Source organism: Cyprinodon tularosa, unplaced genomic scaffold (genome assembly GCF_016077235.1).
Source record: "Cyprinodon tularosa strain WSP-4 unplaced genomic scaffold, ASM1607723v1 ctg458, whole genome shotgun sequence".
NCBI lineage: Eukaryota > Metazoa > Chordata > Actinopteri > Cyprinodontiformes > Cyprinodontidae > Cyprinodon > Cyprinodon tularosa.
Window position 1 is genome coordinate 734,583 of NW_024039183.1, and position 26,019 is coordinate 760,601.

Sequence of the window (26,019 nt, forward strand, 5' to 3'; positions counted from 1 at the left end):
ACAAAATATAGTTGGATAATTAAATTCTAGCTCGAAGATAGAAGAAAAAGGAGCAATCAAGAGAAATTAAAAGACTATACATATATAAATATCTATTTTACTTATAGTTTAATTGTCCTCCATGTTGCATAATCTTGGTTGCAGAAAATTATTTTCCAAAAAAAAAAAAAACAGCACCAGTTTAAAGGTAAATTACTAATGCACTATATGTGTTCCCTCTGCCCTAAATTGACCCTATGATCCATATTTTATAATGACAATGGACATTACAAGAGATACATCATGTCAAACTTTTAATTTCAGTAAAATAATGTTTCATGCTATAAAATGAAGCCATTCATCAGACAGAAAAAAGTTCTAAACAGGGAATTTATCAATCCAATACTAGATAAAAATGATGTGTAGTAAAAAAAAGATTAAACAATATCACCACACTGACTGTAGCTTTTAATGTTCTAGAGTGTCCCTATTTTCTAGTTCAGTAGTGGTTTATCACTCCTTGTTCCTGCTGGAGTATTTAAAGGTCATACACTGATTAATGAACCTGTACAGGCTTGTATAAAGTGAAAAGCTGTCTTCAGGCATTTTGATGCTCTACCTATGCTGCCGTTAATATAAATTATCAAGTTTTTGTTTTACACAGATACAAACATAGCAACTTTACCAGACTTTAAGCATATTAGGAAAATTCTTACTTAATCCTTAAACTTGAAGTAGCAAAATATGAAAGAGAGGGAATACAGCACTCTAAAAACTTCTTGGTGGGGTTCCGAAGTTGGCTTGATGTAACAAATGCAAAGAGTAACAACTGCAGACACTGTTTATGATGAAGTACTCCAGATCTTGGGTAAGAGGCAGGAAATGGTGCAGAAAGAGAAAAGACTAAAGCAACAAATTTTTGCTTTGAGCCGTGCAGATCTTCTGACACTGCAGAAATAATTGGCACATTGTGAGAGGCAGATATTTATGCCAGTTTAGCGGCAGCCTGTCAGAGATGGATGGGGCTCTGCCTGCTGGTGACAGTGTCGGTTAAAGAGACTTCAGAAACAACGAATGCTTAGGTTCAGCTAAACAGCAAAGTGCTTGGATACATTTTAGAGAAAAACAATCCATTGTTGTACCTGTAAGGAGAATGGGCTGACCTCAAGGCTCCTTTCAGCTGAATGGATCTCCAGAACATTATAAGAGACTCAAACATGAAATGAAGCTCTTTTTATCTTTCTCCTCCCTAGTTAGTATCTTAGTGAGTCGTTTGACAGCTTGCTCACTAACTGAAGTCTTTGCATGAGAAGCCTAAGGCATATCATTAACATGGAATTCATAGAAATAGACCATTACTCTCCAGGAAGTCAGATTTTGGAAACATCTCAAAGTACAATTATGATGTGTCATTTAACTATGTTTGAAATTAGTGCTGATTTATGGAGGCCTCTGCCGCTGCCTCTGTGTGCCCAACAGCGTCTCCTAGTCTGATCACAGTCCTTGAATCTGCAGCTTAAAGGAAAAAGCTATCCTTAAGGATACAGTAGCTCATCTGTGAGCCGATACATAAATAAATGAGAACTAGTTAAAATGGAAAACTTGAGAGAAAAAAAAGAAGAGGAGTTGAAGCTTTGAAATCATTGATGACAAAGTTTTTTTTATGTCTGCAGCTGTGTGGTTGTATGATACAAATCTTTCATTTAGGGTTTGTTTTAGTACAAAATGCAGGACCAGGAGTGGCTCTGTAAATGAGGGAAGACTAAGCCAATGACTCTAAAGAGACTCATTGGCTACAGTATGTAATCTGCCTTAGGGAGCTGTTCTGTATTCACAGCCATGATATTCTTAGTGTTTGAGTTTAAATAAGGATTTCTACTTAGTAATTTATCATTTAAGCGGGGCATGCAGATGTTCTAAAGGTTTTGATCAAAATGTAGTTAGCTTATTAAGGTAAAAAAAAGTACCCTGGTGGCTGACAAGTGCAAATGCTTGTAAACTGATAAATGCTGCAAACAAAAGATGCTGTCATCACTTAAAAAGAAGCTAAAAACTCAAATCAACAAAACAAGTGCAAATAAAAATGCTGCAACCACAAACAAAAAACAGCAAGCAAAAACAAAAAAAAGGGATCCCAGAGAGAAATCTATGCAAATTGTATAAACTACAGCACACTCGCTCTATTTCTGATAGAATGGCTCCAGACCACTAGAGGGAGTTGAAAAACAAACAACCATATTGGACCAAACTGTTACTTATAAATATGTTACTATCCATAACTATGCTTTTATCTGTAGTACTGTAATACTGTGATTGAAAATAAAATGAAAGATCATTTACCTCTATTTTCTTCTTGAAACTTTCGTAAAAAAAAAAAAAAATCTTATGTTAAAGCTTAACTTCCTGTTTGTACAGAGAGTCTGATTTTCTTTTTACCATTGCAAAACTTTTCATTGCATTTTTTTGCTGATTATTGGGTTTTGCTTCTATTTCTTGTGATAACAGCATTTTTGTTTGCAAGAGTTTCCTGTTGTATCTGTTTTTTTTTTTATGTTAGAATTTTTGAAGTTTACATCATAGAGTGTGTGTGTTTGTAGCTCATTTCCCATTTGCACCTGTTTGCAGCCCATACACTTTTTTTCCTTGCGTGTTTTGGAGATGGCATAACACAATTTTTTACGGCTCGTTCTATTGTTTGTTGCTTGTTTGCACCTATCGGCCCCCGTAACATGCAGTTCGAACTTTATAACAAAAGAATCACTAGTGGAAAACTGCCCTGCTCATCAGTCTGCTACCCCTCTACATTACTAGCTACACCCCTAATTCAGTGGGTTATTCATTCATTCATTCATTCTATGCTAAGCCAGCTATACTAATGCTGTTTTGGTTTTGATTCTCAGCCTAATCAGTAGATTTGGTCTATCAAGCTTTACAATAATTTTGATCTAGAATAATTACTATCATTTCAAAGGACTGATTTACTGCAGATAACATGGTAACTGCTTATAACCTGTTAACATAGCCTCTTTTAAAGGATGTTCCTTTACGAAGATAAGAACATTTACTGACCATGACTTGGTGAAAGTCGATCTCCGTTTGTCCACCAAGGGACTAACTACACAGTAACTTTAAATGTTCATTCTGTATTTATTTTGCATTAAAAGATACAGACATAGCCCTGCAATGCCAAGTGAATCCTTGAATGTAAATTTTTTTCTTTGCATATCACTTTGTACGGGTTCCCTCACTGAGAATCACAAAAGATTGAACATTTTATTACATTGTATCACTCCTAAACATGTTTGTGATCGACTGCAATGGTTAAAACACTTTTAGGACCAAACATGAAAAAAGTATACATTTTAAAAGATGCTGAATTGCTTTACAAATCTCATTTCATTGAGTGAACCTTTTTTATTCTCTTCTGAATTTTTTTCTCTGGTCTTTTTGTTCTTTTCACTAGTTTCTGTCTAGCCTTGGTATTTAGTTCCTTTGTCTCTTTTTTTATCTGTTGTTACAAAATGAACTGACCAATTGATTTTATTTTTTTTGCCTGTATGTGTTTTCTATGAATAAAGCAGGCAATGAAGAACCAAAGTAAAATTTGCAACAAAAATGTGAAATTTGAAATGGGGGGGAATTATCCAACTAAAAACCTAAAGGAGGACCTAAAAATCATTAGCTGATCTTTTGATTATCAATGTAATATTGAATAATGTTTAAAAATAATTTTTTTTTCAATTTATAATCTAATCTTAATCCTACCATGTACTGTACTTTTCAAAACAGTATCAATGTCCAGATGAAAATGCTATTAAAATAGATCCTGATACAGCTATTATAAAGCCATTCTTATATCATATACACCAGGCATCCCCAAACTCGGTCCTCGAGGGCCGCTGTCCTGCAGGTTTTAGATGTTTCTCTGCTCCAGCACAGCTGATTTTAATTGATAGTTGATTAACAGGCTTTTGCTCTACTGCAATCATCATAATCAGCTGTGCTAAAGCAGGGAAACCTCTAAAACCTGCAGGACAGCGGCCCTCGAGGACCGAGTTTGGGGATGCCTGATATACACACTTGAAAAAAGTAGGGGTATTTTATGTAAAGAGAAAATTTCATTAGTGATTAATATAAATATATGTCCAAAATAATGGTGGCCTCTGTGGCATTAAACCCAATCTTCTCTTGGCATATTCTGCATCGCTGCAGGTTGAGGTAACAATACTAATTTACCTTCATGACATGGTAATTAATCAAACAAAGTTTTGTTGTGGTAGAAGTCAGATAAGTATCCCAGATGTTGGTGCTTTTAATTATAACATAATACAGAGATATCCACTGTTGGTTTGGTTTGTACTGTATTGTTTCACAATTACACTGCTCCTTTCTTGGGACAAGCTCAGCAATCTATCAACATTAAGTAGAGAGAAACATGATTCATTAACGCTCATGCTTTCTGTAAATCTGCCCAAACATTGTTTCTCTGAGCACCAGCTGCTTTTTCCCACTTCTTACACTGAGGATAGAGTATATGTGACACACCGTGGCTGCCTGGAGAAAGCCCTCTAAACCTTGTATTTTACCATACTTTAACATTTTGTGCAGCTACTCAAAACACTTTCAATTTTACATCTCCATTTATTTGCAGGAAAGGTTTTGGTGTCCTTACTGGGTCAATTTTCTGTCTGGTGAAAATCATTTTGTCCTGAAATCTATCATATGGTGATGTGAAAGAAACTACCCCCGTGGGAGTAGATCAGCTGGATAAGAAATACTGCTTTTGACAATATATTTTTTTAAAAACAGCGTGATGGCAGCAGCTGAAGCATGTGTTATTGAAGAAAAGTTATCTTAGAGTTCAAAGGTTTAAACTTTAAGATATCCCTGAATCCATGAATGTTTTTGCCCTGGTAATGTTAGATCATTTTGCCATTTATCTTTGGTGAATACACAACTACCCACCCTCCGATTTCATCTTTCTACCACAACACCTCTCTTTTCCCATGCAGCTTGCCTTAAATGGTTTCACCAGAGTTCATATTTAGTCAGAACTAGCTCACATTCCCTCAGTAAGAATGTTTTTAAGCAATGTTTTCACTTTTTTTTTATTGTTGTTGGCCTGTCTTGAGCTGTTCCGCCTTGTAGTTTATTGTGGAAAACCAATCTTTCAGAAATAAACTGAGAAATTCAATAAAAAAAGGGGTATTGTCATACATCTGAATTACACCATTACTTCAGCCAGTGCAAAGTGTTTCTGTAATAAAGCGAGAAGCTAATTTATTTGTAAGGGCGACATGATCATTCTCACCGACATTGGTTATGATAAATTTGGTTTTCCGATAGCTTAAGGGTTTTCATCAAGTTATGTTTCTGTTCTTTAACCTCCAGCAATGACCTATTAGGACAACACAAGGGATGCTAGCTCACTAGCTTTCCCTACTGAGGAAATCTTTGGTAACATGAACCAATAAACGCAAGAGATATAATTCCCCATAACCTGCTGTTTGGAAAAATACCTTGTTACCATTATTAAGGGACAGTACACTTTCTGTTGCTGCAGATGCAGCACCAAGGCTTTGTTTCAAAATTCTTCCAGGTCTAAAGACAGCAGGGTCTTATTTTCAACATAGGCTATATCTGTACTTTGGGAACAAATGCTATAGTGACCACTCACAGCTCTATACTTTAAACCCCCGTTCACCCCATTGCTCTCACAAAGGCAAACACTCTCACAGCTCTGTAGCCAGGGGCGTACTGACATTCATTGGGTGGAAGCTGGATCCAACTTGCAGCTTTTGGATCGCAGAAGAAAAACTCTTCACAGTAAGCTAAAGCACTTCAGGAAACATGGATTAAAAATGCATAGAAAAAAATTATAACCGTTTAGATATCTTGGGATTTGATCAGTTAAATAAAAGCAAAGATTTTAATATATTTGGCTACCACACCTAAATTAGAATAAACTGAAACAAACCCGAAGCCTAGAGTCAGTGTTGGCCATGCTAGATGTGACTGCATCCCTTATCTAATCCCAGCTGAAGATCTGAATAGACTCTGTAGTGACTGCTGCTGCCAGGGAAGTCCCGCCTACACTCACTGCAGTTTTACAGCCAGGGAGTTCACACTGACCACTTTGACAGGGAAAAGCTCTCAAGTTGAAAGTTAGTGCCAAGATTTAAGCACTGGTGAGAGTGTCAGAGTGTTGTTAAGATAAAGGTCAGCGAGAAGCCATCAGCCAGGCTCTGATGAAAGGGAGATAATAAGACAGGGTTAAAAGATCTCCAGGAACTAGAGAACAGAAGAAATGCAATCTATAATAAAAATCACAGCTGACTCTTTTTTTTTCACGATAGAGTTCCTTTCTTAAACTTATAGTAATTATCTTTTTTATTTGCTCTTAAGTATAAAGAGATTGAACCCTGCTAAGCTTAAAGCTACAGGTTTAATCATCTTATCTTGACCAAGATAGCACACAAAGAGTCAGAAACAGAACTAGCTTTAATGGCTGTTTAAATTCAATGTACTGTAATATGTCCTCGTTTTTTTATATATTAATCTTAATCATCTTTGGTTTTTATGCTATGTGTTTGCTAAAGGAATATTTCAAATTATTAAACTCTTTAAAGTAATTATTTTAAATCTTTGTCATAAATTAAAAAAGTAAAGACAATTGAATACATTCTCACATTACGTTTTTTTTTGTCAAATTAGTGACAGAACTCTATGTAGATGGCCCAAAACCTATAAAAAGACCTTCAAGTAAGAAACACTCCAAATATTTTGGAATTAGAAACGTTGAAGATTCTTGTACACATGCTATCCAATTGGAAACTTATCTTGTTGTAGATTTATTTTTTGTAGTGCTGCTCAGGCTCTCTCTGTCTGAGCTAAATTCTCTTTTCTGTGATATTTTTCTATATGCAGAGGCACTTTTATTCAATCAATCAATCAATCAATCAATCAATTTCTTTATTGTCAACTACAATTTGCAACATAATCTTTGCTTTTTCTGTCCTGACTCTTAAAGGTGGTCGCATTTTCCTCCTGCTCTGAATCTCCCTGTTCTGTCCCTGCTTCGCTGTGTCTTGTCTTTCCTAAGCCCTCTCTTCATATCACCCAAATTCATTTCAGCTGGTCTCTCAATGCAATAGATCAAATTTTCTCAACTGGAAGACAGGGAATAGCGGGCTCTTCCTGTCCTGCCGGGAAATTCTTTGTGTGTTTCATGTCTTTTACTATGTTGTCAGTGGAGGATGTTGAACATGCATGGATTTAAGGATTTATGACATTTAGATTTCTCCTGTTTGGATTTGGAGGATACCTGATATATCTACAATTACAGAGGATATCGGTGGCAATTTGGGCATTGATCAGGCTGCCGGCAGCGGTTGACGCACTGACAAAGGCTGTGATGAGCAGGACCATAAGCTGAGCCTTTCTTTTACTTCTATCTTGCTTTTCTTATCTTCCTGCCCTGAGGTTTTTGTTATAGAGGATCTGCCTATGTTTAACTGTGTGTGATCACATGGTTGGGAGTTGCCATCTATTGTCTGAGTTGTTGTAGTTTGACCAATTTCCTTTGCGATAGGATAGGAGCGGCCATTTTTGAGTTAACAAGCTAAGATACACACATCTGTATAGTTCTACCCTCCCTTTCCAGGTCACATGATAGGAGCAGCCATTTTATGATTTATAGTCTCCAGTAGATTCCAGGGTTGCTCCTCCCCCTTTTATCACATGAAAAAGCGGGGTCTCACACATACACACATACACACAACGCCTGTCACTCTAGGTTGGCAAAAACCCCCTGTTGCTGCTAGATTAAAGGAAGATAGATTGGCTGTACCATGCTACTGTGTTGTTAATGCATTTGTAACCATTTATCATTTAAGCTTAATGTATTTATGTTGTTTTAACTGCACTGTTGGTGTCATCATATCTGCTGCTATTCCGAACAGACACTATTGAATGTAATAAACATCTGGCTTATCTTGGACAATATCAGAAGCCAGTTAAGCGGACTCTTAGGATTTTTGTTCTCTTTCTTTCAGAACTAGTCATTTAGTCTACCTTGTTTTTATTTTCTAACAGCGTGTAGTGTTTTGCATATGACAGTTGAATAAACAGAGATAAATAGTTCTTTGATTGATAATTAATAGCGCTGCTGACAGCCTAGCCTAAGTCACTAAATTGGTAGGAATAACTGGATTTTACCTGCTGGTCCTGAAGCCACCTGGGTGTGAAAGGCCCAAAATCCTGGTTAGTGAGCAGATTAGAGTTATATTTATTCAACTAGGATCACCAAATTGATTTTACCTTTGATTTTGTATAAGTTAAATAATAAACTACAACTCCAATTCTAGTTAATAGTGTATTCATTATCTACAGGATATTCTTGCATAACAGCCTCTTGACGTGATTCAACTGCTGGTTGTCCTGAAAACAATGTGGTCTACATTTAACACTGGCAATCTTTCTGGGGAAAACCTGGTCTGATTCGGAGAAACGGCATCCATCCCACTTTGGATGGGGCAGGTCTTCTTTGAAGGAATCTGACCAAATTTATTAACCATACAAAACCCTGACAGTCCAGAAAGCAGAGTCGTAGTTTAACACAAGTATCTACAGCTTGTCTATTGTTACCCACTCATTATTCCATCCAGAAAGTTATTGAGTATCCAGTGAATAGTTACAATTCTTTTGAACATCTGACCCTTAGTTTTCCCCATCCAAATTGTAAAGCAACAAAACCACTCATCTGGTCTGTTCTTGTCCGGCTGTGTCTCCAACATGGATTGAAATATCAGCTGTGCTGCTGCCATCGGCACGTATGTGTATAGATGTTAGAGCTTGGTCTTTTTTGCTGTGACTAGCACATTTGGCTTGGAGCTTGTTTGCCTAGCTGTGCTTTTTCCGGACGGGGCCACGTGTGGACCTAGCTAACAGTTACCTTTTGTATCTGCCTCTTTTTCTATGTCTGCTTCTATCTCCTTGAACCCCAGTCGGCCTTTGGATATGGCCACTCACACTGAGCTTGGTCCTGCTGGAGGTTTCTTCCTGTTAAAAGGGAGTTTTTTTCTCCACTGTCACTACATGAATCCTCAGTATGAGGGATTGCTGAAGAGTCAACGACAAAATGCAAGTTAAAATTGTTGTTGCAAGGTCATCCAGGAGGAGCATGTCTTGCAAGTAAATATCCGGACGCAATCAACTGTTTTTCCTAACCAATCTAACAGTATTATATCTGTAAATTGCCTTGACATGATATGTGTTGTGAATTGGCGCTATATAAATAAACTGCATTAAACTAAAATAAAAAAACAAAAATAACTATCAAAGATCAATGTATATCAAGGTGAGGTCCACAATAATAGTAGAAATTAATTCTAAATAAACTTTTAAGTAAGGTTGTTGTGTGACACACAGTAGTTGAATGAGGTCGTGCCAAAACCTCACAAAAAGAACCCCCATCTCAGACTTCCTCTGCTGTTGATAGGACCAGGGGTCATAAGCAGATGGTAGTCTTTCTGAAATGCTTCACTGTAATGCTTTTCATGAGAAACCAAAAGACAGATCTGGCCATCTGCTTTTCCTTAATAAATACCAAAATAATGCAAATGACAAATAAGGGTCAAACCTCAACCTGTGACCATCTCACACACTTAATGAGCTTTGTGTTTGCTTAAAGGAAATGAGCAGCTGGATCCATCAATATCTCTGACTTAATGAGCAACTAATCAGACCTTTCTCCTCTAGAAAAATAAAAATTTAGCTGATTTAGAAGCAAAAGGGACCAACATTTACCTTTAACTAAATGTTTCTAGGAAACCCTGGTCCCTAGGCTGTAAACAAGCAGTGCCCCACTAAAGTATCCCCACTGATAAAGTTTGTCCAGTAAAAATGGAGATTAAATGCAAAATGTTGGATGAAAGAAAAATAATGTATGGCTATCAAAAATTGTCAACAAAAAAATATATATATTTAAAAAATTGGAGTGGTTTTGTACTCAATCCCTCCAAGGTCAGTACGTTGAGGTATGTCTTTACCAGCTTTAAACATGATTGATTGAACCATTTTTGGGTCAGACCTGAATTATATAAGTGGTATGAGATGCATTCCCATGTGTTTTTGCAATCAAAAGAAATCAGCTTGCAAACAAGGTTGTTTATTATACTGTTAATGCTGAACTATAAACATATGCAAGTATTCTAATACATCTGTTTAATACACCGTTCACACACTCCTGATGCATATCATATATAAATTCTGTAAAAAATGTTTAGATTATTGCTGCAGTCCTAAAGTTTAAAGCTGGTCATACCCTTGAAAAGTTAGACAAATTATACAGTATAGCTACTGTATATGAGAGTTGGCATCAGAAACTGACATTATTTACCTCTAGAAATAAGTAAAAATCTCAGCTCTTTTATATCCAGAACCTTAATGCAACACAAGATAACTAACAGATGTGCACAAAGAAACCCCAGCTATGATAAAGAGTAAGGGTAAAAAAACTAAAATAAATGATTTGGCACAGTTAGGCCAACTGCCTTAAGAATTATGCCACCAGCTGTTTCACAAAGCCAATTTTAGTGAAAAAAGTCAAAATAAACTTAAGAAAAATTTAACTAAAAGGGTAATGATAGAAAGGAATGGAAAAACAGGAATGGAAAAACACCTCAGGGTGGATTTGGAGCTTTCAGGTGTTAAATCTATTTGCAGTGCATTTTTTTTTACATTATGTTCTATGACTATTGCAGTTACATTAACTAAGAAAAAAGAACTTTGTAGTTTCCTTTTGCATTTATAAAAACTACACTCGTACCCCGAACCTTTACAGTAATCAGCTTTGAACGATACAATTTGGATCTGGTTTAAAATTACAGTATTTATTGCTGCCATCCCACACCATGTTAATCTGTCCCTACCCCTGCTTCTCTCCTGGACAAATCATTGAGTTGACTGCAAGTGCTGCCACTGACTATATTTAATCTATATCCCCTCCCCCATATTGTAAAAATGGCTGGGAGCTAATCTTTTTAACAGTATCTCTCTTCTATGCAGCCATTAAAGATTACTGCCATAAAGTTCTTCCCTTACGGTACTTTTTTTTAAAGGACTTCACACCCTTGTTTTAATGTATTTCCGTGTGTCTGCTCTGTCCTCATAAACCACTGTATTGGGTCACTGTTCAAAAAAAGTTATTTATGTTGCTAAAGCTTTGTTCAAGAGAAAGGGTTTCTAAAAGTAATTTAGCATACTGTATTTAACCACTGGTCTGCTTTACCTCAAAAAATCTTTTAGTATTTGGCACATGAAAGGTAACTGAATATGATTTGATTTTATCATTAATATTTTAATTAGACTTGTAGTTGAAACAGAATATTCTAATGTCATTTGATTGATCTTACTATATATTTTGATGTAGAAAGACGGATAAGCTATTTTTGCAAGTACTTTTTGAAATACATTTGTGTGTGAATTTGGCATGTATATGTAGATAAAATTTATTAGACTATGTACATGATTTATTCCAGTTAAATTATACACATGACTCAGTTTTTTTTTCTTGCAACCCAATCTGTATGAGAAGAACCAAACTTTCCTGCTGCTATAAATATGATTGCAGATCAAACACCAGCATTAAATGGTTCCTGATATGTTTTAGAGCAAAAAATTATTCAATTTTAATCTGGTTAATAGAAATTAAAAACAAATTAGTTGTTTTGCATAATTCTCCCAGCTTAAGAGATGCAGGCGCAACAGCAATGCATATGAAAATAAAAATGATTAACTTGTAAAGTAATTAGCTGCAATAATTAACATTTTCTGATGTGTTTAAATTAGCATTCAAATGACAAAAGGTTTATGATCTAGGGATGCATTAATAAACTTTATGCTATTTTTGTGGCATTTGTTGATTAAATGTAAAGTACAAAACAGCTTTTAAGCTAAGACTGATATTTCCTGGGATCAGATGAGCAGAATCCTTGCAGCAAAGGGCTGCAGGCAGCAAGGACTGACAGCCCACTGTTGCTGCAGGCTTACCTTGACAGCTATTCTGGCAAAACTGATGATCAGCTTCCAGTAGTTCCCTTCAGTTTTTTGCGAATGTGGTAGGTGATGTCACAGGAAAACTAGAAAGGGTCATGTATTTAGGCTGACAGATATTACGTACACAGCACAACATCTGTAATAAAGTATGTTTATTCTTTTTTTAAAGCAGCTGTACAAACCCTGACTGTCGATCCTCTGACATCCCTTTGAAGTCTGTCTTTCGGGGTTTTTCCTCTCCAAAAGAGGGTCTACCATATCTAACTTTGAGCATCATTTTAGCCTTCGGTAGATCTTCAAAAGCTTCAAAGCGAATGGGGCAACATGTGACCTCATCGAGGCTGACCCTCTGATGTCTGACAGGCAGGGCAGAGGAAGCTCTACTCTACAGGGATCACATCTAAACATATTTGGTTTTTACACAGGTCTGGGACAGTGAACACGTGATATATGACCTGACTGCAAAGTTGCAATGCTTGTACCAACTGAGAGCCCTAATTACCCACAGAACACATTGAGCACGCTAACGACTGGATGAATGCCCCTAAGACAAATTCTGACATTTCTAAGAAGGTCAAAGCTAATTACTGTGTGCAATTCTTCTCATGAGGAAAGAACAAGGCGAGATTGTTTGCTAAGAAATGCTTCCAGATATAAATAAGGTAGCTTGTTTCACAAACAGTGTGTTAAATTTAATGGTGACAAAGTAACGAAAAAAAAAAAAAAAAGGAAAAAACAAAACACAATTATTTTTAACAATAATAAAGAATTGCTTTTTGGTACCACTATGTTTTGGAATAATATATATTTTTTAAAAAGTCATAATTTTAATAATTTAAATACAATGGATGAAGCCTGAGAATCATTCATCACAGCAGTCAAGTTAATGGTCAAATGTATTATTCTGTAAAAATATGCTCAGAAATTTTTCAATACATACAAGTAATGTATGGTGTGAATCAAATCTTATATGAGGGGGAGAAATCACAGCTCCTGCAATGTTTCCAACATTTCATTTCTGCTGGTAGTTAACAGCCAGACCATTGAGACAACGGCAGTTGTTGTTTGTCTGCATTAAGTTTATGAAGAAAATGCTTTCTTTTAAAGTTGTTTGTACTTGTCTACTGTACACTTCCAGTACTATATTTCTGAATGTGTCTGTCATTAGATATCTTTAGGTCATCTTAATCTCTTCCTAAATATTAAGTTTTGATAATATTTATTGGCTGCAACTGTTTCTTTGTCCAAGGCTGAGCTCACACTGACGGTGGTGCAGTTGAGGTGAGGGTGCAGCAAAGAATCCATATAATTAAAGTCAATGTGTACTCTCACATCAGTCACAGTATACAGCACACAAAATCTTTGGATACTGAAACCAAGTGGCTCAAAGGAATGATTCCACAAGAAGGAAGGCTGGCCTGACACTGTAGAGGTCTCTGCACCAAGATTCTGAATTTAACAGTCCAAATGGGAACAAAAATCTCAGAATAAGATCAATCCACTGAACTATTCTAACTCTACAAGTAGAAAACAAAAAGACAAAATGGAAACATGGGGAAACAGAGGGGCTGTTGTGGGATGATAATGGATATTTTTGCGCAGATAACGATTTTTGCCCTAGAACTCCCAAAAAGAGCATGAACCTAAGTGAAGTTGGGATTTTGATCTGCAAAGAGTTGTATAAATGTGTGCATAGTAGTGAGTGAGTAAGGGTGAATGTAGCTATAGCGTAAAGGGCTTTAAGTTGTCAGTATGTTTAGGAAAGCACTAAATCCAAATTCAGTCCAATTACAATTTAAATCCCTCAAAGCTAGTTTTCTGAATCTTTGAGCTAATGCTAACAAGCGTATCTCTCACAACTTCTCCTCCTCGCTGGGAAAAATACTTTCAACTGATCCTCTTTCCAAGATAAAACACTGTAGACACTCTAGATTTGCATTGAGAACCTTGCTAATAAATCATACAAATATTAAATCCTCTATGCTTTCTTAATTGGTTCTGCATCAACACATTACAGTGGTTAAGCACTGGTTCTTTATCTATTCTAGATTGTTTATTGTTTAAAGGATCCCCATTAGCTGTCACCAAAGTGGGATGAGCTGGTCTTCCTGGGGTCCACAAGACAAAACAAAAATCACTTAATCAAACATTACAGACATTATTATAGATCTCCTCAGAAACCATTCAGAATAAGTTATTAAATTCATATCTATTACATTAATTCTCACTTTCATACAATAAATATCTTAATTCACTACTCACAAATTTAAATAATGCATTCTCAAGTAATAATTAAAAGATACTTTACTATCCAGTTCACGTATATTCAGTGAGCAATTATTTAAAAAACTGATGGCAGGATAAATAACTGTTCTCTTTAAGGCATTTGATTTTGGACATAGCAACATTATAACTAGATTACTGCATATACCCACAAAAAATACATACAAAAACTAGTTCCTAAAGGAGCATGGATTATCTGTTTATCAATTCTAATGCTAATATATTAATATCAATGAATTATTAATATATTTTTGTTGTCAGTTAATAAATTATAGTTTAAGATGGAGATTGAAAGGATATTCAATCAAAATATCTCTGGTGCATCCGTTTGTTTTAAATGGATAATGCTTGCTCCAAAATGTGGAAATTTTAGGAAGAACAAATTACCTGAGGCACATCGATGGCCAACGGTGGTCTAAGGTTGGCTGGATATAACCCTGTAAGGTCCTTAGCTCTGCCCTTGGTTCTCTTTTGTTTTCTTAAGGCATACATTTCCATGTTTACTGTTTATAGGCATAGACATTTGTTCAGAAACCAAGCACATCCCAACAATAAGTTTGACTGGGGGAAGCCTAATTTCATCCAAAATGAAAATGCAAAAAAGTGAAACTAAACTATTTCAAAGTAAGCAATATATATATAGATGAAACGACAAACCAGAGAAAACTGACCTGGTAGACAGTGTTTGTGCATCAAAAAATAACAAAATGATGGAAGCAAAGAAAAAGCTTTTAGAAGCTTTATTTGCACTCCACTATACTGACTGAATAAAAGAGGAAAACAAACTAAAGCTGGCTTCATGATTAATACATACAGGTTTTGCGAGCCGAGTCCTCCACAAACAGGGAAGAGATGTCCTCGTCCACACCGGCTTCGTTCTTGGCTATGCAGGTATAGGCCCCAGTGTCTTCAAAGTGCACGTTGCTGATGTGCACCTCACTTCCATTAGCTTTGAAGAAGAGCAGAGAGGACTTACAAAAAGGGGCAAAGTGTTTGCTTTCCAGAAAGACATAAAAGTAGACTCCCATCTTGCCATCTTAGGTGCCATTATGTAACAACCAGATAATTTTGCTTCAGGGAGAATTCTAAAGGCCGTAGTTCAAAGTAAGAAAGTTAATATCCATGCCTCTGGGAAGAACAGAACGAGAACCCTTTACTGATGTTTCTAAAAGTCTGAATTTAAGTTTGTGTTATCAACAAGTAGAATCTGTACACATTTTAAACAAAAGGCAGTACAAAAACAAAAGAAAACTACATATTACTGCATCATTGAGGCTATAGCAGGTCTAAGATCTTAGTAAGAAAATTATATTTGGTTCTAGAATATGAATACAGGAAAACATTATAGAAATAATAATGTTGTCTACAAAGTTTTGTTTTCATCCATACTGAGTTACAAAGAGCTGCAAATTTGACACGTTTTCCTATAACATGACAGAGGCTTTGGTACACCCCATCTGTCAACTGTGACTGGCTTATTCAATTTCCTCAGTGAGACATATATTTCTCCTCAACATCACTATAACCACATCAACCACTGTTTTCCCCATGACTACATGACAAATAATGTACTAGGTGGTGCAGTACAGAATTAGAACACAGACGCCCAATGCCCATAACATGCATGATCTTAACTGAGTAACTAAATTATAGAAATATGTGCAATTAAAATGAATGTGAAGTTCAATCAGTGAGGGTATTCATTCTGTTTCTACTTAAATTTTATAAAAACATGGCCCGTATTTACATACAAAGACGACAAGAACAAGACCTGCTGTTGATGTATCATATGTGAGCTTTCTTTCATGTCTGTTTTTGTGGGGACAAATATAAATGCACATTTAGTACATTTTCTTAAATCGTCTGACTAATTTGCACATTCCTTTAAATGTGAGTATGCTATTTTTGATAACTGCGCAGTATTTTGCTCTCAGGCTTTGAATTTGCGCCTTCTGCAAAGACTGTTCTTATTTTTAGTTTTAAACTTTTACCTTTGGGTGTATCTGAATGCTTCCATTTACCTGTCACTTTGCAGATTGCTGGTACACCAGAGTGTCCCCACTGAGGTACAATATGGGTCTTTTTCTTTTTTTTATGTATTCTTTGAAAAATCTGAGTAAATTCAGCAGTTCCCCATACTTTGTTCAGGAGACAGTGTTATATAACTGGTTCCGTGTGTATAAGTAAACTGGAGGGCATTTACATTGCTTTAGTAAAAAAAATGCTATGAATAGAGACTTCACATTCTATTTTGCAACTAGTTTATATATATATATATATATATATATATATATATATATATATATATATATATATATATATATATATATATACTGTATATATACATAATGTGGCGTGATAACTTGATCTAAGTCTTAATAAAGTTAAAGATAGGATTATTTAACACTGAATGTGTACTTTAAAAAAGACCTGTGCTTCAGCTTTGACTTCAGTACCAATGACTTGTGACAACAGCATCTTAACTTGAAATGATGTAATGCTATCATTAAGGTTAAAAACATGCCATACAAAAATCATAATCTGCCTATATTATTTTCATTTAAAGGAGAAGTTCGGTTTTTTACACTTTAAGCCCATTTTCTGTAGTGTCCAGGATGAAATCGAATGATCGACACCAAAAGTTTGACAATTGGTCCTGTCTCTGCTTTTTGGCTCATTTAGAATCAACCCCTGGCTGCTTCATAATGGCTGCCATAGTGCATGTCGGATAATGTCCTTAAAACAACCTTAAACGTTCTTTTTTTAAAATATGCTACTCACCGTGTCGTCAGCGCTGTTCAATGACGTTCCAAAAAAAGTTTCGTAAAGAAAAAACGTTCCTGTAGTGTTTTATTTAGCATTTTGTAAATCCCATTGAGTTCTGTTGGAATAGTCAATATTCCGCTGCCACCGGAAACGGAAATAGGGCCTGTTTACACAGTTGTAGTCTTTTCGCTTCACTCTGTGTACTCCGACGTCGAGGTGCTAACGTCTCTGTTAAACACTTTAAAAAACTCTGAAAATGGAATACGAAAGGTGGATTCTTGATTCTCGACGTCGGAGTACACAGAGTGAAGCGAAAAGACTACAACTGTGTAAACAGGCCCCATTTCCGTTTCCAGTGGCAGGGGAATATTGACTATTCCTACAGAACTCAATGGGATTTACAAAATGCTAAATAAAACAAGACAGGAACGGTTTTTCTTCACGAAACTTTTTTTGGAACGTCATTGAACAGCGCTGACGACACGGTGAGTAGCATATTTAAAAAAAAAAATGTTTAAGGTTGTTTTAAGGACATTATCCGACATGCACTATGGCAGCCATTATGAAGCAGCCAGGGGTTGATTCTAAATGAGCCAAAAAGCAGAGACAGGAGCAATTGTCAAACTTTTGGTGTCGATCATTCGATTTCATCCTGGACACTACAGAAAATGGGCTTAAAGTGTAAAAAACCGAACTTCTCCTTTAATCTATTTGGTGCTCAAGGGATAGCTCAATATCACTTATTAATGCCTTGATACATAAGACTTGAACTTGACATGGGGCTTCTTAGTCTGGACTATAGATCGGATCCTAAAACTTGAGACTAACATGTTCCTCAGGAAGTAAGGACTTAGTCCTGATCGTAAACCCACCTAACTTTTTATTTTATTCGGTCTGGTTTCATGGTCTCATAAATAAAATAAAATATAATGATCAATATCTTTTTCCAAATAGCTTTTAACACTATCTTGACAATCATTTTGGATCTCTACTTTTCTCTACTTAGATAGAAATATATAGAGTGCTCCTGTTAGGAAAATGTTTGATTATTGTACCCACCTCTGACTATAATGCTTTATTCAGGAACTCATCATTCAGGAGTACGGCTGGAGCAACTAATGATTAATTGATTATTGACATATCAACTAATTTGTAACAACCCACTTAGAGCAGTTATATCAAAATTGTAAGAAAATATAAAAATATTTTGGATTTAAGATTTCTGGTTTAATTTAGCAAAAAAAATCTTCTTTAAGGAACCTTTTGCTATCCGATTATTTATTAATCAATTAGTGGAAAAATAATTGGCAGATTAATCGATTTACAAAATAATCGTTAGTTGCAGCCCTACATATGCGTAAACCTTTTATATGTACAGGCGGGTTATATCTATTCTAGTGATGGACCCCTCTACCACTGATCACATTTTTATATTTTAGCTCAACACCGTCTGCAGTGGATATGGCGAACAAAACTAAAATATACTCAGAGTATATTTTAAAAATTAGGGCTTGTGTTTACCTTGCAGAGTAAGCTGTTTGGACAGCTTGGTCTTTATGTCCATGCCATTCTTGAGCCAAGAGAGTTGTGGACTGGGGATACCCTCGGCGTGACACCGCAGGCTGGCAGTGACTCCTGGCTCCCGGGCTTGGCTCTCTGGGTAAACTCTGATGACAGGAGGGACTGGAAGGTGACAGGAAAAGAGATAACAACATGGTTAACATAAGTAATGCTTTGTGCCTCTCTGTTGTTTACATCAGTATTGTCACATAAGAAGTTTGGAAACCTTATCAAACAAGATGTTTTAGATAAGAAGTTAAGGAAATGCATGGCCCTTCATTAGCATCTATTATCAATAGGTTTGAGTGCGCATTAGTAAACATGCTTAGATAAGATTAATGTGATTCATGCAATCAAATGCATCAGACAGATAAAAAAGGAGCAAACTGTTGTTCTGATTCTATTGATTTTGCTTGGTCTTCTATTGATTTCCTGTAACATTTTGTCAAGAAGGAGATGAGTGGAACGAAGCAGAAAAAAACAAAACTTGTGAGAGGGGCACAGGCGAAAACTAAATAAACAGCGGGTGTTACACTGTTTGGAATGTCCGTGAGGTTCATGCCAGGGTTTCAAGGGTTAAATATCCCCCAAAGCAAAACAAATAAATAAAACGAACCTTCATACTGTATCTCTAGTTTCCACATATTAGCATAAATCAATAATCCACTCAAATGGATAAATAATATTCATTTATGCATTGGCTGAGACGAAGCCACAAGTTTTGTGCTATAGCCTGGGGCTGGCTTGTTAAAATTTTAGTCCAGAAAACAGGGGGAATATCAAAAGCCTGAATTTGAATAATCCTCTAAAGGGAGATGCACTTTTTAAATAGCATAACAATGATAAACCTTTTCAAAAAGAAAGTTTATCTGAAATAAATTGTGACTGGGACCGAGACAGGGACAAATAAATGCTTTAAAAACAACCTGATTCGTTCCACAACGTTTCACAAATAAGCATGACAACCTGGCGTCTGTTTGCATAGAGACATGAAATCTCTATCCCACTATCTTGTTTTGAGCAATCCCTTTAAACCTTCAGTGACCCAAATCAGTGTCCCTTTTTTCCCCCTTTGTTTTCAGAAACAGACTTCAGAGGTATGAGTGCATGACATAAATACAGGTTTTGGCATCAGCTGAGAAGGCAGGCATGCTTTAGAGGCCATTTCCTGTGGATGTGTTGTAGGAGGAAGTCTTTACTCAGCCAGGTGAATGAAAGGACTAAGATTGCTGCCACAACCATCTGGTAATCACAGCACACTGAGGTTTTGGAGTTTGCATCATCATATCTGCCAAGAGAGTCCACTAAGGGCCACAAGGGCTGCCACTGCAAAATCTTTCCCAATAACCACCACACAGGTTCTCCAGTTAACGTGATTCTTTTGATGCCTTTTAAAAACACTGCTTGAATAAAAAACACCTATTTAGGTCTAGCTTATCATTTCCTTTTTACATCCCAGCAGCCAACTGCTTATAGTGAATTTTTAATGTTTGCAAAGACCACATCATACAAATTCTTAGTGGTGCCAATTTATCTGCGTTGTGTGCTGTAAACCATCTTTATTTTCTTGTTAGGTGTCATTGTGTTTGTGTCTATATTACAGATAATGGTCAAATAGTTTATTGTAATCCCACTAAACTGAAACTCATATCAATTTATTGTAAACATTCATATCTTTCAAGTATCTTTCAATAGTTTTTTTTCTTTACTTTAATCAATATGCGGTACCCCCACAGAAAACAGAATTTATTTAATCAGAAAACAATAATATTTTATAAAAGCAAAAAGAGAGGTTACAGAAATGGGAGCTCCAATGGGGTATGTCCATACTCCTTACAGAGTGTGTCCTCAACACATTGTCTGCATCTGTTACTGCATCAGTGCATAAACTGGCATAAAAGTTTGTTTCTTCTGAAGTTAATTTTAAAGCACATTTTCTTTAATAATAGCATTTAGCACATTAACATTGTTGGCATCTCATTTTCTCTTCAATTATAAATCATAAATTTACTACAAATGCATATATTTAGTTGTAACACATCATCCATAACTTTTCACCCAAAGTTTTGAAAGGAGCCATTGTAAAAGCTGATTCATAATTTCTGCTGCTTTTTATCATTCCCAGTGACTTTGTAAATAATTTTTCATTAACTTGCTACATCATCCTTATTTCCTAATAACCATTTGTTTCTTAGTTTCTTTATAGATGATGCTGCCATAAAGAATCTGCTTAATCAGCAGTTTTCCAACGATTATGTCAGGCATAAAATGGTTATTAAAAATTAATGGTGTTAAAATCATTGTTGTGTTGAACTTACATAATAAATCAAAGCTTTGATTATTCTTTATATTTACAATAAGCAGATATTAGTCCCTGAGTAGTATAATAAAGTTCTTTAGATAAATTAGCTTCCATGAAATTCTAATTTCTTAGGGTGCACTTTTATCACTTTGTGTGGGTAAAACTCCCGAAGCTTATACTATCTTCCTGAAATATTTGTACTTACGTCAGTGATTTTTTTTTTACATTGACATACAGTGTTTGTTATAGTTTTGGCTCAACTGATTTAATAAAAATAAAAACTTTTCACCTATTAAATATCCATACCCACTGTACACTCATGGTTATGCTGTTGGGTGAATCTAACAAAAGGTTAGAGTAAATCTGAACACTTTCCGAGCCCCCCCCAAGGTAAACACAAAAGCAAATAACACACACACTAATGCATGTATATTAGAACTTCAGCCTTACATACATGTGTAGCAGGAAGACAGGGAGGAAAAAGCAATGAAGCTTTTTCAGAATGACACTGGAATTCAACCTACATGATCTACAATATCCGAAATTGATATCATTGGATTGCAGTTACATGCAGGTTAGGATAAGGTTTTTTGTTGGTATACAAAAGTAAAGAATATTAGAGTCAGTAAATTCCTCTTTACGTGTCAGGAACCTGTTTAATCTGCAACATTCACAATACAAGTTTTTGAGTTCTCTGAAACTATCTTTTAACTCACTTTACCTGCATGAATAGCTGAAATTCACTATTTTGTGTATTTAATAGAAGCTTCAATTACTCTTAAAAAACATTTATACCCAATAATATATATATGTATTATTTTTATCTCCTTGTTGCTTTAAACTGCAATAGTACTTTATCAGGACTGTACAGTATGTGATAAACCAGCACAAACTAGTAAATTTTTTTTTGTCAGTTAGAAAGTGAATGAAAAATAATTTAAATTAGTCTATATTTCTTTTACAGCATAATAACCTGAAAAGCATTGCATGCATCTGTATGTATCCGGTCCAGTCAGAACAGTGGTAGCCTATTGGGATACAACTCTTTCAGCTTTGTACATCTAGGCACTAATATTTTGACCTTTTCTTCTATACGACTTGAACTCAGTTAAATAGGATGGAAAAAGCATATGAACAGAACTAGAACTCTTGACACAGTTGCGTCTGAGGAAAAAAAGGGAAATCGAATTAGACTGTCATGGTCCTGGTCTGATTGTTCCTGTTTTCCTTAGTTATCCATTTGTTGTCCTCTGCTGCCCTCTTGTGTCCTCCCTTCCTGTTTCTCTGTCCTGCCAAGCACCTGTTGCCAATTTCCTCGTCAGCTCTCTCTCTGTCTCTGTCCCCTTTAAAAGCCCTCCCTGTTCAGTTCCTGTTTGCTGGATCCTCGTCAAACATCCAGTCGTGCTTCCTGTCTGTTACCTGCCTGCCCTGTCTCGTCTCTCCCTGGCTTCTAGTTTTGATTTACCCCTGATGTCTCCTTGGTTCAGGTTCGTTTGCTGTTTTTCTGTTGGACTCTGATTCCTGCCCCTGGTTCTGTTATCCTTTTTTAATTGAATAGCATTTTCATGTATAAGGGAAAGTAAGGGTTCTCCAAAAAATTCTTTATTCCTATAAATAATGCCTTCATTAACTTAAAATGTCAAAACTTAACTGCAAAATATGCTAAATTTTACCATACAAAAAAGGTCCTAAGCTAGTATGCAGATGTCTGTTGCTGTGAAGAACTACATAACTGTTTTTTCAAAGTAGGATCATATTCCTGATGATTTGCAAGCATGACGACGTTTTACTATAGGGTGTACTTTTTAACTGAAGAGCATCCTACAAAAGACTTTTTTCCAAGTCATCAGAAGAAAAAAAAAGTTGTAACCCTGTCTATTGGAACTGCTGTTGTACATAGAGACCCACAACACATGTTTGACATTACAGATGAGGTTCTATCAAACCTGTTCGGGCTTCACAGAATATTTGGTTTCATAAAACTTAGAGTACAAAGAAAAATGGTTTGTATTCACCGTATGACTAGGACTCTAGAAAATTTAGGGAGAAGGCTTAAATGCATCCTAAACTATTCAGAAATTGATTTGTAAAATGTTAGGAACTACTTTTGAATGCAGTTCAGTTACACAATACTTTAATATCCAGTTATGAAAACTTGTAGTTGGAACGTAAAATATTTTAAGGTGCGGTAATTGTTTTGTAAGGCATGAAACAACTGATTTATAGAAAAGGAAGCTGATAAGAACAAAATGATTGAACGACTGATCATCAATAAAGGAGAGGTCGTCTTCAGTTTTGAAGAGTCCAGACAGCAGGAGGGAAAAACATAGACAAACAAATTATTCAAATTATATTGCAGAGACACTACAAAACGTCACATAGTATATGAACATGATCAATGTTCATATTAAAAGTTTAAAATGCATTATTTTATTTTTATTATTAAACAGTGCCCACAGTTATTTACAGACCTCCACTGCTACAGTGCTACAATTTGACCAACAAGAGTGCTGCAAAGAGTTTTTTTGGGAGGAAACAAAATTTATATGTGTGGCTTTGATTACTATTGGCCACCCACAGATATCAATAAAGGTAATTACTTCAGTAACAGCTCATTATTAGGATGGAGCTTGTGTTTGTAATTTCCCCTTGTGACTGTGAGCGCGGGGGAGAAGATTCACGTGCCGTTGTATTCATCTTCATTTGTGGCTGCAATTTCTTGCTTTCACTGACAGGCTGATATAGTTGTTAAAAGTAAAGAATTAAAATAAAGAAAGCAGATATAGAGTATACATGGCTGTAAAAAAGAGGTGGGTGCGATTTAAATGCTAAGTGCAGCATTATAGGAACTGAAATTCATTTCTAATGCATGTAATTAGATTCAAAACAAACTTAGCTGACCCCATGAGAACTGGGATAATTGTTTCGTTAAAACAAGCAGTTTTCTAGAAAAAAGTGACTCTCTCAGGAATAGGTATCATTATTAGTTTAAGTGGCTAAAACTATTAACAACTAAAATGATTAAAATTACATCAAGTATAACATAACAGCTGCATTGACTGTGGCCATTTTAAAAACCCAGTGGAGCTTCATCCAAGGATCTTAATTTCTGTGAGAAATTTACTGTCAGCCTTAAATCTTGCTTAAGCTCTGAGTTTGGTCCCTTTTGTTGTTGGACATGGTAAAACACCTCTAAAAATGTCTTTGGGCCAAGACTGGCTTAACAACAAGGAAAGCATCAGTATGGTGTCCTGGATATTCTTTTGTGTGTTGTCTCATAATGAACTGACTATTACCACTACTTTTCCATCCATTTAATCTTTCAGAAATGCGCTTTAAAACAGCACTATCTGATGATCTCTAGAGACTAATTTCTCGTTTTGGAGAGTTTCAATGACTGTCTGGAGAGTTGTTTGGGAATTTTTTATTTTTTTTTGCTTTGATTTGATTTGTTGTTTTGGATTTATTTGGGTTGGAGCTGAGGGTTACATTTACTGATTAATTTTCTTTGGTGGATTTTGTCGAGGTTGACATTGCCACCAATGATGTGACTAGAGACTGCCACTGACTATCTACAGTGTTCTCCATCAGTTCTACTGGCGTGAGAAGAGAAAAAAGAGAGCGGATTATACGTGATGAAACCAGGGTGCCAACAGCCGGGGACAACCTGATCAGCAGAGCACCAAAGAGCATGGAGCTTAAAAGCAGGGGTAAAAGTAGGAGGTTGAGAAGCACAATAGAAGGCACCAGGAAAAGCTGGACCCGGAAAGAATCAAGTGCTCGAGGTAAAGACCATGAAGGAACATGGTGTACACGAGGACAGCGCCCCTCTTTAGTTAAGACTTGGGTTGTTTTTTTTTATCCTGAAAGGCTTTTTCTGCTCCTGTTGCCCTTTATCTTATCTTTTTATTTTACAGACTGCTTTGCCTACTGGTTTTTATATCTAGACCCTGTCATGCATTCATTTACAGCAGTAGCAGATTAAAAGTTCCCCTCTTTCCATGATGGCTCCTTCACTGGGAGGCTTTTATGCTTGGCTGGAAACCAGAGGCGTAAAGGGAACTTAAAGACTGCTACTATACATTGTAATAACTTATTGTAAAATTTAACCAAAAAAAACCCCCCAAAATTTCTTGTTGCTTGTCTAACTAGGTGGCGTGGTTTGCAATCATTAGCCATTATTGTCTAACATTTATACAACTTGGCGGTCACATATACTGTTCTTTTCTTTTTTTTGGTGACTTATCTAATCTATTTTGCATTAAATGTTTTTTATGTTAATTTTTATTAGTTGTAAACTAAAAATAAATAAATATTAGAATGATGTATACAATTTTTTTATTTAATATTATTAGTAGGACTGGAGCGATTTTAACACATTAAAAAAATAACACAAATAATTGCATAATTTTATATACATAATGAAATCTCAAGCGGGAACCTTTCTAGTTGCAGTTTCTTGCACACCTGTAGATCTGACACACAAGTAGCATCACAAGTGTCAGTCCACTGGGGATATTGGCTCAAGTGCACCCGTCCTGCAAACAGGAGGCCTGGGTCGTATCCCAGTGGAATGAGCTGCCAGTGTGGCCCTTCACTAATGCCTGCTATAAGGAGTATACACTCTGTGTATACAAAATTACAATAAAGTTTGTCTAAGTCACCAATGTCGCCAGCTGTAGCGCAAGTTCTCCAGTCAGTCCAGTCTATAGTCCATGTCAATAAAACTAAAGAACTCCCTGGTAAAATGGGTTGCAGTAGAAATAGTCTGTCTTAGTAATTGGCTTAAGGAGACAAAGTAACCTCTGTGATTTATCTTTTGCATGTTGAATGCAATAGCTGAGCTCTGAAAGGCAATGCTTTCTGCATAGCCCTACGGTCACAGTTCAGTTGTCAGTATTAGATAGGGAACGTTAACTTCTGTTTACAGCAAATGCTAAACACTTAAAGGCAATTATATATGCCTTGTTGCTATATTTTTTTTCACATATTCAGTGGAAGAAATCATGCTCTAATTGATGTTCATGTTATGTTCACACTGCCATGGAAGTCATTTTTAAAAGAAGTTCAAT

General features: G+C 35.9%; 1 protein-coding gene across 2 annotated transcripts in view; it reads right to left on the reverse strand.

Moving 5' to 3' along the window:
* fstl5 (follistatin-like 5) overlaps positions 1-26,019 on the reverse strand; it is a 294,437-nt gene that overhangs the window by 43,119 nt on the left and 225,299 nt on the right. For both annotated transcript variants that reach the window (XM_038300837.1, XM_038300838.1), the window contains 2 exons: positions 18,607-18,768; positions 15,134-15,268 (listed from right to left, as the gene is read on the reverse strand). In XM_038300837.1, coding sequence (XP_038156765.1) covers positions 15,134-15,268; positions 18,607-18,768 — 297 coding nt within the window. The remainder of the gene's footprint in view (positions 1-15,133; positions 15,269-18,606; positions 18,769-26,019) is intronic.